An 18,882-nucleotide genomic window follows, 5' to 3' on the forward strand; every position below is an offset into this window, starting at 1 on the left:
GGGGGCGGCTGACATCCGGACGCCCCAGCACGGAGCCCGAGGCGGCCGAAGCCGGCGGCCGCCGCACCGGGTGTGCCCTGCCCGGGGCAGGGTGGTACCGCTGCCTAGATCAAGCCTCCGAGCCACGGCAGCCGTGCTCGGCCCCGGAACTGCCGTTCCCGAGCCGCGGGGCCCCGGCGGACTCCGGCGCACGGACCGAGGCGGCGCTTCCTGCGCCGCAGCCCTGGGTAGGGCCGAGGTGCTCTCGGCCACCGGCTGCTTGCCCCACAGTGCCCGGCGCTCCGGCCTCGCCATGCAGCGCTTTACGGTCAACATCAAGCTGCCGGCGCGGACCCTGACGGGCGCCCTCAGCGCACCGAACAGGGGCGCGGCGGACTGGTGAGGGTCTCGGGACGGGAGAGGGGTGGCAGGGGTGTCCCGGGCCGCCCCGCGGCTCCTGCGCTTCAGCCGCTGCTGGGCTCCGCTCTCTCTGCTGTCCAGCTCTGGAGCAAGAGCAGAGCCGTGGATGAGCGTGGTCCGGTCCCTGCTGCCAGCTGCACTTGCTTCCATGGGCAGAGGTCTTGGTGGTGCAAGGAACGGCGGAGATCAGCGCAGCTGCTTCTGGTTTCTGTTCCTGTTATTTGTGAGGCTTGATGTAAAGCCAGTACATATGTGGGTTTATGCATTCATTGTTCTGAACGGCAAGTTCACCCAGCTGGCCATTATCCTAAGACTGCTGAGTCTTAAGGAGTGAAAATGATTTTATCATTGTATAAAATGAATGAGCTGAGCCAAGTAATTTTTAAAACCTGCGGCCTTTAGGTTTGTCTGCATTGTCTGTGAACATTGTAGGACTCAGAAGTGCTTCGTTTAAAACTTGTTTTTTTGCTTTTGACGGTTCCCCCTTGGTTGCTGTTCATTGCAGCTTTATAAGTGCCATTGGTGGCCTCAGTAACCTCTCCTCAAATCAGATGGGCCTCAGCTGATCTCCAGTATTACTGTAATCAGTGTTCACATGCTCCCTTTTTGGCTTTAAGAAAGAATAAATATGCAATTAATTATATAATTGCAAACATATTGCTTACCTGCATGCTCATCTAGAAAATCTGGGAATGCATTTCATGACTTTATACATTATGTCTTCAATTTGCACAAGAGGTTTATTGTAGATGGACACAAAGAGATGCTTTGTGGCCCATTAGGGTCCATCAGCAGTGAACAGCGTAGCAATGTCATTTTATACTGCTTTTCAGTTTTATGTTATTAAAGACTTGTTACTGTTTGATGTTTGTGTCATGTAACATGCATTCAATTTACAAAACAAGGAAAAAAGCCTCATTCTTGTAGTGAAGTGATTTTTTTGTTCTTCTTTGCTTGTTTGATGCTGATATGTGCTTTTCTAGGGGCTGGCAAGGGTTGATTGCATATGGATGTCATTCACTTGTGCTGGTAGTTGATGCCAATACCGCTCAGACTTTACAGGTTTTGGAAAGACACAAAGCTAGTGTTGTCAAGGTGAGATGTATGTGTTTTAAGGTATATTACTTGATTCTGGTGTATCTGTGTAAATGCTTCACATCATATTGCACTTGATTTTCACATAAAATTTGGTGTAAATTACCTGTATTTTGCATGCTCTCTTTTACAGCTAAATCAAACCATACATGCTGAAATTTGAGCTGGGGTTGGGGATCTATATTTATAGCAGGTATAGAATATATAGAAGGTATAGAATATATAGAAATGTTTTGTGGTGTACAGAACACGGAGAGATGCTTCTAAAAAAGCTCTTAACATGGTGGAAATTCAAAGGAACATTACAAAATATCAAGTGAATCTCTTTGCAGATCTTTCATGCTGGGGTAACCATTTCAAAGAATCATAGAATAGTTAGGGTTGGAAAGGACCTTAAAATCTTCTAGTTCCAACCCCCCTGCCATGGGCAGGGACACCTCACACTAAATTTGACTAGGAAGTTATTTTAAAGTTTTTATGTCTTTTTTTTTACTGTGTTTTTACTGTTCTTACCTATAGAAAAGGAACAGTAAGTAGATGAAACCAAGCATACATTTTAGCAATAAAAAATGGCTGAAATTTAAGCTAAATATAGGTTAATTGTACTTTCCTTTTGCAGGTCCTTGACTTGAAATTGCAAAGTTGGACTTCTGGTCAAGTGTAGAACAGACTGTGTGTCTTTGATACATCATTTGTTTGAGTGTGAAGAATGGCAGATTCAGTCAAGGTTTAGAGGCCTGTTTGACTGGCTGATGTAATGCTTGATAGTCCATGGCCCAAATGCTATATTAAAAAGGCAGTAATTTAAGAGGAAAAATAGACTTTTAGATGGGGCTCTTTTGGTGAGTTGTGTAGTAAAAAATTGACTGTGCCTTCTGGAAATTGCACGCTATTTTTTCCCATGTGTGATTTCCTTTAAATGGACCATCTTCTTATAGATACACTAATATAGCAGATATGGCAGCTCTAGTATTTTAAAATGAAACACAACTATATTTTCTTTGGGTTTGATAATGTATAACATTGTGGGCCATCATGTTCTGATGATGTCCTGTTCACTGAAGAGCTTCAGCTTTTTTGTTGAGTGATTTTGAAGTTTCAGTATATTCAGTGGTTACACAGCTGGTGGTGTTTATGTGTTTCTGTGCTGTATAATGTATTTCTGTGCTACAGAGTCAAGCTAAGTGTGTGCTTTTATAGTAATAAGTGAAGCGTTCAAATCCTGGAAGAAGATGTTGGGTATGACAGAACTGCTTCAGATCCATTCATGATTTTAGCCAAAAGCCATACAGATAATGAGATTGTAGCTTAGCTTTTAAAAATGATTGTAAAGTTTAGGAATTAGTTTTGCCTCATTAGAGAGAATTTTGAAACTGACTGGAAAAAGGAAGGTAGAAGTTTTTAAGGGGTTAGGTTTCAAAATAGATACTTCATGTTGTTTTTTTTGAGACTGGTGTACTGTGACATGTTTTAAAATGATACTAAAATGTCATAGAAGATCGAAAACTGTTTTTTTCCCAGCATATCCGTATATGTGCCCAAATTTTTCTGGGAGATTTGAGGATTCTCAGGTTTGCCTGAATGTTGCTTTCAGCTGAGAGCTTGTGCCACTCTTAGGAATAGTGCCTCTGGTGACAAATGTTAGGCAACTTGTCTGACTCACAGTAAGGAGAGGTTATTCCTCCTGTTATCTCAGAGCAAAGGTGTGTACTCGACAGCAACCACAGAGTCAGCATCACTCTGAATCAATACCTTTCCTTGCCTTTTAGCAACTTGTTTGGGGAAGCATACCCTTAGCCTCTGTTGTCTTCAGGCTGCCCTTTAAAGTGAATAAATCAATTCCAGTGTCTGTATTTGTGTAAAAGAAATAGAAAATGTGTTATGGAGGTAGCAGCTGTAATGATGATTCTGCTTTGAAATTTTCCCTTAGCTTAGATAACAAGTTGTAGCAAAATTAGGTTTTGATCCATGTAGTGACAGCATTTTAATGTACTTCAGTTACATTCATTAACTTTGTGCAGTAACATCATCTCAGTAGGAAACCAAATGCTGAAGTCCAAATAGTTTTTATGTAACTTGTGAGATAGATTTTCAAAGCCACTATCTGATACTTTATTAACAGAAACAGACTGTAAGAAGATGACTAGTTTATGAGAAGGAATGAAGATGAATTTTGTGGTACTTTAAGACATAGGCATTATGTGAGGAAAACATGAGGCCATGACCTTTGCAGATCCCCTAACATTTCTGAGAATTTTCTTCAATTCCTAACTTTTTTCCCCTAAAGAGTTTATAAATGCTAAAAGCATAAGTAAACTGAAGGGGATCTCTAAGAAGTCTGTTGTGTGTCTGAATTAAACTCTTTGTAGTAGAGATTCACACCTACAAAGTCAGGCTACACGACATCTTCTTGCCAAAACCCGATGCTTCAGTTTTGAAAATACCAAACCACAGCACTATTTGTAATAAAAAAGTGATTGTTTCACAATCCTTCTGCAGCCCACTTCAGTATATTTCTTTAAATACTTCCTGGCCTTTGGCTGTCATGGCTGTGTCTGGAATAGTTAATAATTGTTCCATATTAGACGTCCCTCTGCTCTTAAGGTGTTACTGATGACTTTTTATGGAGCAGATTATATCAGATTTTTTTTGGTAGCTTTACAAAGCGTACTTGAAAGAGTGGTTTTACAAAAGAAAATTTAATTACAGGAGGATTTTTTTGAGCTAGAGCAAGAAATGAGAGGATTGAAATGATGTTTGATAGGGATAATAGGGCTTCATAAATTAGGTGTGAAAATTAAACAGGAACCAGAGGTTACTTTTTTAATGTCCAGTGCTGCAGTATTTTGAAGTCAGGGTCAACAGGCAGTGACCAATACAGCATAGAAATAATTTCTTTTAGCAGAAACTCAGGCTATGTGTGGGGATTTGATTGAAGCGCTACTGCAATAAGAAAAGAGGGTTTACAATGCGAGTGTGCCACCTGAGCTCTGAGAGTGATTGTGCAAAGATCTCCTTTATGTTATTCAGAGCTTCAGGTGACAGCTTCTCCTGTGGGAAATTGTGTTTTCCAGACTTGGAAATTGCTTCTAACTAATATATATTTAACTAGGGAATAAATAGCTTTGTAGGTTCTACAATTACTTCTTTTAGTAGCTACGTGCAGGTAGACTCATGGGTAATTTTTATTGAACAGCAGGGAAGCAGGAATTGCAGAGCTGAAATTTGCAGGTAGAAGACAGTCTCCCAAGAATTTTTTGTTATTCTGATAGAAACATGCTCTGGGTTTATAGCCGGAGCTCTCTGAAGATTGTTTGTTGTGCATGTTTAATGTTTGTTTAACTTATTCAGCTAGACATTTGAGATCCATCCTGGTCACACCTCTGAGAATGGGTAGCACAGAGGTGGCTGCAGTGCTCTGAATACTTGTCCAAAACCTAATTTATGTTGCAAAGTTAATGGTGCCTCATGATAACTCTATTTCCATGTTTTTAATGCCATGCTTTCAATATCTGCAAAAAGCCTTGTGTTTGCCATCACCCTTTCTACTGTGACAGCACACATCTAGCTAACTGCAGTGTTATTTTTGTAGTAAATAAATTCCTATTAGCTTAGCATTTATGTTTCTTTATTCTATCAGTGTCTTCAGTCTCTCTTAGAGATGGAAGTTCACCTTATACCAGGTAGCAAAACAAATCCATATTGAACAGATAAGGAAGAAGTCAGTGTTATCTCTGTATAATCTTGGGAGACTCATAGAGAGAATGTTTCAAATTTGAAGACACATAGTTTTTGTAAGTATTGACAACTTGCAAGCCCCTGCAGCTTGAAATCCCAAACCAGAAAGTGGTATGTGGAAGTCAGAGGTGGCAACATGCCAAAAAGGACCAAAAAGATAGCAAATATTAGCAATAGCTTGACATGGGACAATGCGCAGATGAAAGACTAGCCTCCCTTCCTCCCCTATACTGTAATATATTTGGCAGATTAGGAAAATTACATGTTTTAGGATGTATATAAAGGTTAGATGGTAAGTTTTTAACTCTAATTTGTTTGGAAATCAGTGGGCTTGTAATTTTGGGGAAATTTGTGGATGCCCACAGAACCTTAAATATTGCCATTTAGTTTCTTATATATGTTAAAGTAGACTTTTTATGTACATAGCATGTATTTATGGATTGTTGTAGATAACATCAGGACTAAAGATTATAGATTTGTGTAATATCAGCCTTGCAGTCATGCAGCACAGTTGTGATACACCTTAAATTTGCACAGCTGATGGTAGCTTAATGGTATTCTTATTGGCATAAAGATGCTATTAATGTTAACTATTACTATGGTTTTTAATTGAGTTTATGATTTGTTTATCCATCTGAAGAATATAAAGCATGGTGTTATACGATTGCCTCCTTTGACCAATTTTTATCTGCATCTTTAGGTTAAATGGGCTAAAGAAAATTACCATCACAACATCGGCTCTCCATATTCTTTACGTTTAGCTTCTGCTGATGTTACTGGAAAAATAATTGTATGGGATGTGGCAACAGGAACAGCTCGTTGTGAAATACAAGAACATGCAAAACCGATTCAAGGTAATGAGAGTGCATGATGTTTGTGTAGACATTACTTTATGGAGCATCTGGCATGAATCCATCACCTAGGTTTTGTAAACTATGCTTGCTTCTGCCATTGTATTTTACTGTTGAGATTACTGCCCTTCTGTGTGTTTGCTTACTCATGTGTAAATGTAAGATTTACAGTCTCCCGGAAGGATACTATGAGATTGAATTTGCTGTAGTAATACTTTCCAAGATCTGACAACAAATTAGAATCTATTTTTATCTATGTTATTGATTGAAATAATCATATTTACAGTGTCAGGTACATCCTTCTGCTTTTGAATTAGGGATGTAGTGCAGTTTGCATTGCACCTGATTGTTAATGCCGTCTGTAGTGGTTCAGTATTTTAACAGTATTACTTTGCTGCAAATTAAGAGTTTTGCTTATGCGCATATACTTTGACGATTGCTTAGATAGGTCATTATATGGCTGCTTCTGATCAAATACACTAGTATGATAACATACATTTTCAGTATTACTAGGGAAAGAAGGGGGTTTTGAGTGTCTGTGCAGTTGTCAGATTCATAGCAGTAGGGCAGCTTTTCTATGCATAACAATATTAAGATGTGAAAAGTGAAATGGAGAAAGAATGAGATACTGTGTAATGTTTAGATCAGAAGACAGTTGTAAATAAGGTAGGTTTTGCATAGTGTTGGAGTTGGTAGTATGCAGTCTCCAAACTCAGTATGGCAAATTTGAATTAGGTTTCAAGTGTAGGCTTTAATGGTAGTCCAGTGCAGTGAAAAATACCCAATAAACTCTACCTGAATTATTCTGGATTCTTGAAGATTCTTTATCCCATGACCAGGAAAAAAAAAAAAAAGCTATGATCTCATTCAGGAATTTCAGAAATCTCTGGGGAAAGTAAAAACCCAAAGCAAACACCCAAAACAATCCCACAAAAAACACCAAGCCAACAGAAAAGCCTGGAGAAAAGAGCTATGCATTTATGATGATGTAAGCTTTAGAAGACTTATGTTTTCTTGTGCTAGAGGCAGGAATGTCTAGAAGCCTGGCACAGAGGTCAGTACTATCTTAATTGGTCTGATGAAGGACAGAGGACAGAAAATGTAGCCACTGGCCATGTCTAACATGATTAAGAGAATATATTGGAAAGGAATAATTGTCTTGATTCCTTGCTTTGTTTTGTGCTTGTCTATTAATAAGGTGTCATCCGTCAGATGCTCCCTTTCGTTAGTTAACATGTTGTACTACATCAATGAAGAAGTGAAGGTAGTGGTTAGAGCTCGAAAAGGGAATGAAAATGTCTATACTTCATTCCTTGGTGCATCAACAGTCAATATCATTTTTACTACTGTTTTAATAGATAGGTGCAGTTTGTAGTTGGTATTAATACTCTCCTACTATTGTACAATTCGGGGGTTTTGGTTCTAATTACTTGTGGTAGACACTTTTTGGTCTATTGGAATGACTCAGAGCAGAGCTGACCAGGAGCTGGCTGGAGCACTGGAACCTGATTAGCTTTGTGGCTGTGCTGCTCTGGCTGGTTTGCTTCCAGTACCTCGGCTGCTGCTGCCAGTGGACCACTTCTAGCATCAAACTGGCTTATTCAGAATGAGCTGGGGGCAATAACTGTGGAAGTACAGCAACAGCTATGTGCTGTGTTGCATGTTCTGCATTTCTGTTTATTGCTGCTGCTGCCCATCCTAGCAGTATGTCTGCAAATTATTTCTGAAGTGAAATTTAGAACACTTCCTCCTCCCCCCCAAGAAACTACCATAATGAGTTTCTAAGGATAATTTACATTTATTTGGACTGTTTTAAAAAATTGTGATGATGCTTGTGTTATACCTGTGTTTTATTTTGAATTCTCTTATATGAAAGCTCACTTATGAAACCAGGTTGTTTGGTTTTTGTTATTATTCTTTTTTTAATAAATCCTGTGAATATAGATACAATATTGTAAGTCTGATAGTGGGGCACTGAATATTCACTCTGTTCACTGCAGTTAATTTTATTAGGTTGATTTCTTTTAGTGTGTGTGCTATAAGTTGCATTTTATTTACTCCTGACACCAATTCACTGAATGTTTAGTGGAGTTCTGACTATGCCATTTGCAGGTTTCTCCACGTTTTCAGACCCAGTGAAGTCTTTCCAGTCTGTTGGGTGAGAAAAAAAGTTAACAAGCATCAGAATTAAAATTCTGTTGTCCTCAGTTCCTAATTTGATTAAGCAATAAGCTCAAACAAAAGCAGCTTCTTTTCCTTTCCAGCTGTTTCTGAGGCCTCTGGCTTTGTATGAGCCTGTAGAAAATGGTTCAGATAGAGACTGAGCACCAGAGTGATCTGCTGATTCTGTGTGTTATTTGCAAGAGCTTAGTAGGATAACAGCTAGAGCCTTGGTGCTTTGATAAGAGTGGTGCATCAGTGTAAGGCATTCTGCTTTATTTGCTACAAACTCTGCACTCAGCTGGGAAGGAGTTAACCTTTTGTTAACTTGCAGTGTAACTAATGAGGACACACATGGCTGGATTTATTTATTTTCCTCTGAAACCCACTGAAGAGCACTCAGCAGTGCTCTGAAAAAGCTGAATTGGTAGAAAAAGAGCTGAGGAAAGAAGTTTTTTGTGACATCTTGATATAAATGAACATGCTGTGGAGAAGTTGTGCCTTGATGAGGTCATGCTGTGAGTAGTAGGAGCTGGACTGTCTGCCCAACCCAATCTGTTGTCTAAAACACTGCCCTGTGGAGCATACAGGTAGCTCTCATGCAGCTCCTTTCAAGTAAGTTAGGCATCTCTCTGTTCTTATTGATAGAAAACAGAGTGTTTTATATCCATTTACTTTGAATGTTTAAATGACGCCCAGCCTTGATGACTGGCAACCATACCTCTTCAGACTAACCCAACACTTAAGAACTGTACTCATATTCTTGATTGTGTGTTAGTTGCATTTCACTCTTGAGCTTCAGACTCTCTGTTTTAAAAGTGTCTGAAGTAGAAAAGACATTTGTTTCCAGGTCCAGTACTGATACAATCCCAAGTATTAATTGAGATGATGTTACAGTTCATGGTATCATCCTAAGTATTAATTGAGATAGTGTGTGGTTCTTTTAATGTTGACTCTTCAGTGGTTCCATTGTATGTATATACAGTATGGTATGTTGTTTCATATACAAATTCACTGTCCAAAAAAAATCTGACTTCTTTAAATAGGTTGTAGATTGTGTACATGTGTAACCCTGTTTATTTCTGCTTGTTAAAACATACATTCAGGCCATAAAAGGAACTTATTTTTTACAACTGTGAAATAGAAGCATCTTGTTACTAATAAATCACTGTTAATTTCTTGAACAGCAAGGTATTGCAGAAGAAGAGTAGTTTTAAAACAGAACTTTTATTGGAAATTAATTTCACTGTCGTTCCTTCTGTCTTTGGCAGATATGCAGTGGTTGTGGAATCAGGATGCATCCAGAGATTTACTGCTTGCAGTTCATCCACCGAACTATATTGTACTGTGGAATGCAGACACAGGCACCAAACTCTGGAAGAAAAGTTATGCTGAAAATATCCTGTCTTTTTCGTTTGACCCCTTTGATCCATCACATTTGGCCTGTAAGTTTGTATGTATAAAATAGTGTGACCTGAATATGTGTGACCAGGAAAAATGTTAAGCTAAAATGTTAAGATTGAGATTAAAAATAATAAATTGGAGAGGATGAAGTCATAAATGCCAAGAAGTCTCAAAACAAAGATGGGAGCTTTTGGCCAGTGTGGAATCATCTAAAAGGAGATGTCATTTTGTGATGGGAGGGAACGAGTAGGCATCAGTAGAGAAGTTAGAGACTGAAAAGAAATGTTTGAGACTATAGGAAAGAAGGTGTAAAGGGTGTAGACAGGGAGCTGGAGGAAGACAGATACAGACAGCCCCGTTATACTGGCATAAAAAACTATAAAAGAATGGTTGCTGAGTGGACCAAGAATAGATGTTACTTTCAACAAAAAGGACTTTTTTTTTTTTAAGGAATACAGCGTGAGCATCAGTTTCAGAAGCAGTTCAGATGTCAAGGGGGATGTAGTGCAGATTTATTCACATTTTAGCAGAAAGAAACTAAGAGAAATAAAAGAGTCACTGTTTTAATCTTTAATTTAGCTTCCACACTCATGACCTGTAATGAAACAATGCACTTTCCAGGCTTTGTAGTTGTATTGGTTTTTATCTGCCATACCACTCAACCCTCCATAAGCATGTAGCTACATCTTTACAGCTTAGCTGAATCTTTATGCTCCAGCATAAATAATGTGAGTTAATGATTCTTTGAACCACGCTCTGCTTGAGAACACAAAATGATATCAGAGCTAACATGGGCAGATGACAGAGCTAGGTTATGTTTGCATTGTGAAGCTTAAAGGAAAATAGTTGAGGAGAGTGAATTAATTGCTCTGAACAACCAAGGGGTTTGTGCTATAAAACCCACAGTATTTTTTTTTACTATAGACTTAATATTGAAAAGTTGAGATTCATGGATATTAATTCTAATGGACCATTTGCTGCTCTTTTCAGTTGAAAGTGCCAGTTGTCTAGAATTCTGAGTTTTCTGCCTAATACAGTGTTCTTAAAGCTATTAGCATTTCTCCCCACCAAAATTTCATTAAAATGGAAACCCACAATCAAACTGGAGATTGCATTTTGCTATATTGACAATTGTTTTTCTTGGTACAGTGCTCACCAGCGAAGGAATAGTTTTCATCTCTGACTTCTCACCTTCCAAAGCTCCTGCCAGCTCAGGGAAGAAAGTTTACATCTCTAGTCCCCATTCCAGTCCTTCTCACAACAAGCTGGCTGCTGCTACAGGGGCCAAAAAGGCCCTTGATAAAGTAAAAATCTTAATCAGTAATGAAAAACCAAGGTAGGTTGCAAGTATTTCTCCTCAGATAAAGTATTCTATGCCTGTATATTTTATAGGTATTACTAACTTAAAGCCTGTAAGGTAAGTAGTTTAAAAAAGAGAATTTTTTTTGAGCTAGGCTGATAGATGGATATCCTAGATGAGGAATTATGTAAGAATACAACATTGACAGTCATTCATCCAGTTCTGTTGTAAAACCAGCCATATCATCCCAGCATGTTTTCTATAACTTAATAACAATGTTCTCTCTTTGCTAACACATTTTTGTGCATTATAGATTCAGAAAGATGTTTCTTAGAGGGGAAAAAGGATGAAAATGGGCTCATATAATTTATTTTCAATTGTGGAATGGGAAGAGGTGTAGTGACAGAGTAAAAATTATGTAAAGTACTGATACCTGGGAAAAGTTGTCATTCTGGTGTTGTACATGGTACTGCAGTAGAAGGCAATAGATTCGTTATAAGGAAGAAGTTCTTTACTGTAAGGGTGGTGAGGTACTGGAATGGATTACCCAGGGAAGTTGTGAATGCTCTATCCCTGGAGGTGTTCAAGGCCAAGTTGGACAGAGCCTTGGGTGCCATGCTTTAGTATGAGGTGTCCCTGCCCATGGAAGGGGGTTTGGAACTGGATGATCTTAAGGTCCTTTCCAACCCTAACTATTCTATGATTCTATAATGGTGTATGGACGAAAATGGAATTTATGCATACCTAATTGTGTATTTTCTTTTAAAACCAATTTGCGGTGTTTTGGGTTAGTTTATCTTCCTGTTAGAACTTATCTAGGCCACTCCTGTGTGGTGTAACTTTTCTTCCTTTTGTATTTTATATTTTAACAATAAAAGTATTTCTCTTAACCTCAAGCAAATGTGAGAACAAAGTAACCAGACTGTAGTATCAGTTAGCACCTGACAATAAAACTTACACTCTGCTTTAATAAGATGTTTAAATTGCAGACTTGGGAGAAAATGATGATACTTCCTCTAGTAATTATTTAAGAAATTGTGATTTTTATATAGAGCTAATAGGCATGATCTTGTCATACTGTGTTCCATAATGACTGATTTGCACTGCATCAGGCAGAACACCTGATTTGCAGATACTGAGACAGTACATATGCTGCTGCAGCCCTATGTACACTCTAATAACAGTAAATCAACAGAGATGCTGTTTTTGCATTCTCCTCATTGCAGGTTTAAGTTTTGTACAAATACTGCCAAAGGTATGGTAGTCTTCTCTTTTTTTTCCCTTCTTTTCTATCCAGAACACCTGAAAAGACTAGAATGGGGAAAAAGGGAAGAAAAATTGTAGCAGCACTGATTTATATGAGTTTAGAGAAACTTTGAGGAAAGAGAAACAGGAGCTTGTCAGGAAAGTGATTGGAGACAAAAGGGGATTCAGACGCCTGAAGCAAGGACTGAGATGCAAGAAGCGTGTAAGGCAGGCTTAGTCTGTGTTGGAAGAGGAGATTAAAACCAAACGCAACCTCTCAAAAGGGATGATACATTAAATGAGTTCAGAGGCTTTCAAAACTGAGCACAGTATGTGGATGATTTTCTTCAGTGCGGCTTAAGTACAGCTCGCTGGTTGCGTGTACCTAATGAGCCTTGCAGCCAGTCTTCTGTTAACATTCAACAAAATGATGAACTTTTCTGCTCTTTTACTACTTCCTCTGAGTTTTGAAGACTGTTATTTTTAATATGATATTCAGTTAATTTCAAACTAAAATAATGCTTTTAAATACTGTACATACACTGTAAATACTGTTCCAGCATTTAAAGGGTGGCTACAAAGATGGAGACTCTTTTTACAATGACTCACATGGAGAAGAGGCATAATGGGCACAGGTTACTCCTGGGAGATTCCAACTGGACACAAGAGGAGAATTTTTCATGATGAGAACAACCAGCCATTGGAATAATCTCCCCAGGAAAGCAGTGGACTCCCCAGTGTTGCATACTGTTAAGATTTGTCTGGGACATTTAGTCCAGGTCATGCTTTGCGTAGAAAGTTGAGCCAGATGATCCCTGAGGTCCCTTCCAACCTGGGATTCTGTGATTCTGATATGCATAATAGTATAAAAGTTGAAGGATGCAGTATGTTTAAGGGTAATTTCCCATGAATATCAGTAAATGGCAGCTGTCAGTGTTCATAATTGAATTATAGAATCATAGGTTAGGGTTGGAAAGGACCTTAAGATCATCTAGTTCCAACCCCCCTGCAATGGGCAGGGACACCTCACACTAAACCATATCATCCAAGGCTTCATCCAGCCAGGCCATGAACACTGCCAGCGATGGAGCATTCACAACTTCCCTGGACAACCCATTCCAGCACCTCACCACCCTTACAGTAAAGAATTTCTTCCTTATATCCAATCTAAACCTCCCCTGTTTAGTTTTTAACCCGTTACCCCTTGTCCTATCACTACAGTCCCTAATGAAGAGTCCCTCCCCAGCATCCCTGTAGGCCTCCTTCAGATACTGGAAGGCTGCTATGAGGTCTCCACGCAGCCTTCTCTTCTCCAGGCTGAACATCCCCAACTTTCTCAGCCTGTCTTCATACAGGAGGTGCTCCAGTCCCCTGATCATCCTTGTGGCCCTCCTTGCTCTCTGTTTGACATGTGCAGGAGTTTGAGATTGTTCCATTTGAATCACATACTATTTTAAAAATTACCCTATAATCTTATTTAGACAAAAGTCTCTTGACAGTGTCTTGTCTTTTGAAGGTCAGTGATGCTTTGCACTGCTGTAGCAATTACACACAAATATGCACTTGCCTACTGCTCAAATTAGGGAATACTCCAAATAATGTAGCTGCAAGACAATGTATACTGTTAATTTTGGTTTTGAACTTGAAGTATTTGTTGGCATGACTTGATTGAAGTCATATCTGATGTTTTACAGTGCTGAATCTGTAACACTTAATGACTGTCTTCAGTTGTCATATCTGCCTTCCAAAAGAAACTACATGCTGCTATTGTATCCCAGAGAAATTCTGATTCTTGACTTGGAGGTGAATCAGACAGTGGGTGTGATTGCAATTGAAAGAACAGGAGTGCCTTTCTTACAGGTAATGAAAATTTGGCTGGTTTCTGCTGTTGTAAAAGTTTATTAAGATCATATGTAAGTTTGTGATTTATTTAGAAGTTAGCTGATAGGGGAAAAAATGTTCTTGGAGCTGTTTAGTTTCTGATGTGTGCAGCAATCCCACTTCATTTTGTAGTGTTCAAAGTTACCAGTGTGGAAACAGTGCTGTGAAAAAAGGACTTTTCATTCTCTGATGATTAAGCTTCTTACACACAAATACTAGTTCTCTGATCATCTGCTTTGCTTAATGAGACAGTTAAGTCTAGTCTGATATCTTACTGAAGCATTTTTATTCTTTTGGAGTCATGAATTCTGGTACTAAAATGTGATAGCTAAAAAGAATATGTATGAGTACATCACCGTTTTAAGAAAACAAAAGCCAAACCAGCAAGGAATTCAAACAAAAGCTTTAAATACATTTCTCTTGACTTCCTTAGTCACAAGTACTGTAGCTAAAGAAATTCTTTGAAGTGTTGCTTTAATGGTAACATTTTTAGAGACTTCCTAATACATCAAGAATTGTATGTTCATTTGCAAGTGTACTTTGCAGAGGATAAAACATTGATACCATGATATAATGTACTATCTCTTTGCCTAGGTAATTCCTTGTTTTCAGCGTGATGGGTTATTTTGCCTCCATGAAAATGGTTGTATAACTTTAAGAGTTCGCAGATCTAATTGCAGTATAACTGGAACGCCAAATGAAGAGCCAGGTAACTTTTGTGTCGGAAATGTCCGGAAATGAACTCTGAGGCATTCTATTTAATACTGTAACACCAGTGTTTGCCATCATGCCTCATACAGAATAGTGAATTACAGCCCTTCTAGTGTTCTTGACTTCTCTGACATTTAATGCACAACATGAAATACTAACATCCTGAAAATAAATATTTATGAAGCAGCATAAGAGTCACATATATAAGAATGTTTGACATAAAAGATGGTTAGTATGTTCATTTTCTCTTTAAGAAAAAACATTTTTTCAGGCAAACACAAGCCTTTAGAAGTCATTTTTTCAGTTGGAAAAATTGATTATAGAACTGAGACATAAGCTTATATTTAGATTAAATTATTAAACCTTTGTCTCTTTTATGAAATCTTAGTAAGAGTGACCTTTTAAATATAATGGAGGAGACTGGAAAAAAGAAAGGAAAATATATTTCTGTAAATGTAAATATAATTTTGTTATAGTTTGTTTGGTCTGTTTTGGTTTTGGCTGTTTGGCAATTTCTAGTGAGCTACATTGCTTACTTCCAGGTTTACCAGTAAATCAAATGATTTACTTTCCTTTGGATTGTGGAGAGCAGATGTGCTTTTTACCCAGATATGAAACAGTCATTTTTGCAAGATTTGTATGGAATAAGATATTTTAATTACAAAGTTACATTTTGGAGAACTTCTCAGAGCTGTGTTGTGTACAGCAAGATGAACAGTATGTAGTTTTTGATTGGTTTTCCTGACTGTTGCACAGGGAACATGTGGATTTCAACCAAATAGCTCAGTCATACTGCACGTTTGCCTCTGTTGATTGATCATATCATGTGTTTTTCACTCTAATTGTTTGTCCTCTGTGGGACATTGATGTTACAGATCCAGACCCAGTTCAGGAGCTGATTTATGATTTAAGAAGTCAGTGTGATGCAATCAGGGTAACAAAAACAGTTCGACCCTTCAGTATGGTGTGTTGCCCAGTGAATGAGAATTCTGCAGCTCTCATAGTCAGTGATGGCAGGGTAATGATCTGGGAATTAAAATCCAGTATTGCTGGCAGAAATGTGCGTAACAGGTAATGGGATTTATTTTTCTTATCAAGCCTTCCATCTGTTACATTTGCAAGTGTCATGCAGTATTATTTAAATTCTAAAAGCAAGTGATTTCCTTGTGTAGCAGCATGCACATAAATGAAGGGAAAAGGAAGAAAATGCATCAGCCACATAGGTTAGATCCCTTGCTTTGGGCCAGTGAAGGAATTATATTTACTTTCTTTAGAAAATTATTCCATACTAGGTGTTTGGAATAAGGGAAATGAAAGCTAGAATGAATATCCACATTATTTTGGGGAAACATTTGGCTTTCTTCAGGCTATATAATTTTCCTCAGGAATGGATCCCTCACTTTCCAGTCACATGAAAGGACTTCAAAATGAGTGTGGGAAGGATGACATTTTTAGTAGGGGAAAGGTGTTCTGCTAGATTTGTGTGAATTTGACACAGAGCAACACGAGGCTGCACAACAGGTGGCTGGAATGTGATGGTACAAACAATGTTTTTATATACAAAGCCTTTAGAATTTTAGATTTTGAACACTGTCAAAAACTGCTATATGAAGTACTATGGTTCTTTTGAGCTTTCAGTGTATTAAGGTCATTTTGCTGCAATAAACCTTGAAAGTACTGTAGAATAAAACAACTTTTTACCATAAAAGAAATACAGAATTCTTAGCTCACTTTTAAATGTCAGTAGTGCCAGATTTTCAACATGGATTCTTTTGTTGCTCATAAGTGTTTAAATGTTTTTATTCTTGGTGTTCTCAAAAATGCTGTCAGATGAATTCTGTGATGCATATCCATCAGGATCCATATGTTGCTGGGTTTTACTTATTGTATTCATAGACTCATTTCTGAAACATTGATCTTTGTCATAATTATATAACCAGGAAAAAGTGGTAATAATAATAATAATAGAAGAACCACTGAGCCTAGAGGATTCTGGATATGGTTGCACTGTACTGAAAAGTGAAACATGTTTCTGGCTGGCACAGAGTCTTTAATGGATTTTGAAGACGTCTTCCTCCATTAGCTCTTTATCCTGCTGGATTTGATGGTCTTAATTAAAATTTGAACTCAGAGTCTGTTTAAGTGAGATTTTTAAAGGTTTTGTATGTGCCTTAAACTGCATTTTTATGTACAGCTCTGTGCAGACAGTAGTCTTTGGTCTTTGCATATGACATACACCTGCCATCAGCTCAGCAGGATATGATTGCTAGGGCTGCAAAGTACGCTTTGAGCCCTTTCTAGATGGAGCTTGCACTGGGACCTAGTGACAGTCATTGGGGAAAAAATAACACAAAAACCTGATGCATAGATACAAGACTGAATGTAGTTACTGAAGTTTCTGGTGTAGCTTTGTATATGCAGAAGCAATTGTGTTTTATATGTTTAAGTGAAAGGCTTTGCTTCACTTATGGGTTTTGTCATCTGGAACTTATGTAAGAAGTTTATCTAGGTTAGCAAAAAACATTCCTCAAGTTTGGGAAGTTGTTCTTAAATGTTGAAATATTTTATGGTTGGTGCTTAGCTGTATTCATTGACATAGCTCTACATATTAATACACAATGTATTTTAAAGCCTCCATTCAATGCTTGCTTCAGAAGTGATACATCCGCCTGTTTTTCTGTTCCTTAAAAATATCTCTGTAAGGAAGATGAAAGTTGTTTTGAGTTTTATACATTTTTCTGTGCATTATGTCCTGGTAGAGTTGTTTATGGAAGTCGGTGGTGGGAATAATCTCAGAATATTCTGCAAGTAAGAAGTGGTAGAAATACTGAAAGTACAGCCTGGGGTTAAAACAAAATTGAGGAACTAAGTCAACAGATGATCCAGTTTGTATTAGGAACATGTGTTCATTTTTTTTACAGCAGTTCAAGTGCATCACCTTTGTATTCCCCAGTCTCGTTCTGTGGGATTCCTGTAGGAGCATTCCAAAATAAACTTCCAGACCTCTCATTAGACAGCATGATTGGTAAGAATTTCTTTCACTAATATTACTGTTATTAATTTCTAGGATTTTTAATTCATTGTACATCTAGACATACTGTCCTGGGTTCAGCAGTAGCAGTCATTTTTTCCTCTTTCTTAGTAGCTGCTGCAGTGCTGTGTTTTTGACTTTCAGCCTGGGAACAGCGCTGATAACACTGATGTTTTTAGTTGTTGCTCAGTAATGTTTACTCTGATCAAGGACTTTGTGAGTCTCATGCTCTGCCAGGGAAGAGGGGAATCTGGGAGGAACAGGGACAGGACATCTGACCTAAACTAACCAAAAAGGTATTCCATACCACAGCACGTCATGCCCAGGGTGTTAAACTAGAGGCAGTTACCCAGAAGGGCTAGATCACTGCTCAGTCGGGCTGGGTATCGGTCGGCGGGTGGTGAGCAGTTGTATTCTCTTCCCGTGTTATTTCCCTCATCATTATTATTATTGGTGGTAGCAGTAGTGATCTGTGTTATACCTTAGTTACTGGACTGGTTTTACCTCAACCTATAGGAGTTACATTCTTTTGATTCTCCTCCCCATCCCTCCAGGAGTGGGGGTTGGTGGAAACGGGGGGGAGTGAGTGAGTGGCTGTGTGGTTCTGGATTGCTGGCTGGGCTCAAACCATGACACTTACTTAAGAACTATATATGTTAAAATTATTTTGTGTGCGATCTAAATAGTAATTCTGAAAGAAAGTAATTCCTGATCTCTAAAAGAATGATCAAATGAAGATTTTTGAGCATTTTATATTAAAGACCAATGTTCAAAGTACATGGTCTCTGAGGGGGAAAAAAATGTAATTTAAAATGGAATTTGGCCAAAACTCCTTCATTTTTTGGAAGTAATTGTAAATGGATGAAGAAAATTTATTTGATGCATCCCATCTTTGTGAAGTCTATATAGCAGCCAGCACTTCAATATTGAGAAATGTTCCCTAAAGATGGTTGTGTTGTAAAACTGATTTTTAGTGGAAAAGTAGAATTGTGCTTGGAGTTACAAAGGTGCAGATTTGGAAATGCTCTTGTTAAGAGTTGTCCGTATTATCTGATGCAGGCAGCATA

General features: G+C 38.3%; 1 protein-coding gene across 2 annotated transcripts in view; it reads left to right on the forward strand.

The window, feature by feature from the left end:
- The first annotated feature begins 266 nt into the window (after positions 1-266).
- Positions 267-18,882, forward strand: part of WDR11 (WD repeat domain 11) — a 48,142-nt gene continuing 29,526 nt past the window's right edge. For both annotated transcript variants that reach the window (XM_034062446.1, XM_034062447.1), the window contains exons 1-9: positions 267-378; positions 1,383-1,494; positions 5,933-6,086; positions 9,515-9,688; positions 10,797-10,983; positions 13,887-14,052; positions 14,668-14,782; positions 15,660-15,855; positions 17,706-17,809. In XM_034062446.1, coding sequence (XP_033918337.1) covers positions 293-378; positions 1,383-1,494; positions 5,933-6,086; positions 9,515-9,688; positions 10,797-10,983; positions 13,887-14,052; positions 14,668-14,782; positions 15,660-15,855; positions 17,706-17,809 — 1,294 coding nt within the window. In that variant the 5' untranslated portion in view covers positions 267-292. The remainder of the gene's footprint in view (positions 379-1,382; positions 1,495-5,932; positions 6,087-9,514; positions 9,689-10,796; positions 10,984-13,886; positions 14,053-14,667; positions 14,783-15,659; positions 15,856-17,705; positions 17,810-18,882) is intronic.

Source organism: Melopsittacus undulatus, chromosome 4, assembly GCF_012275295.1.
Source record: "Melopsittacus undulatus isolate bMelUnd1 chromosome 4, bMelUnd1.mat.Z, whole genome shotgun sequence".
Classification (NCBI taxonomy): Eukaryota; Metazoa; Chordata; class Aves; order Psittaciformes; family Psittaculidae; genus Melopsittacus; species Melopsittacus undulatus.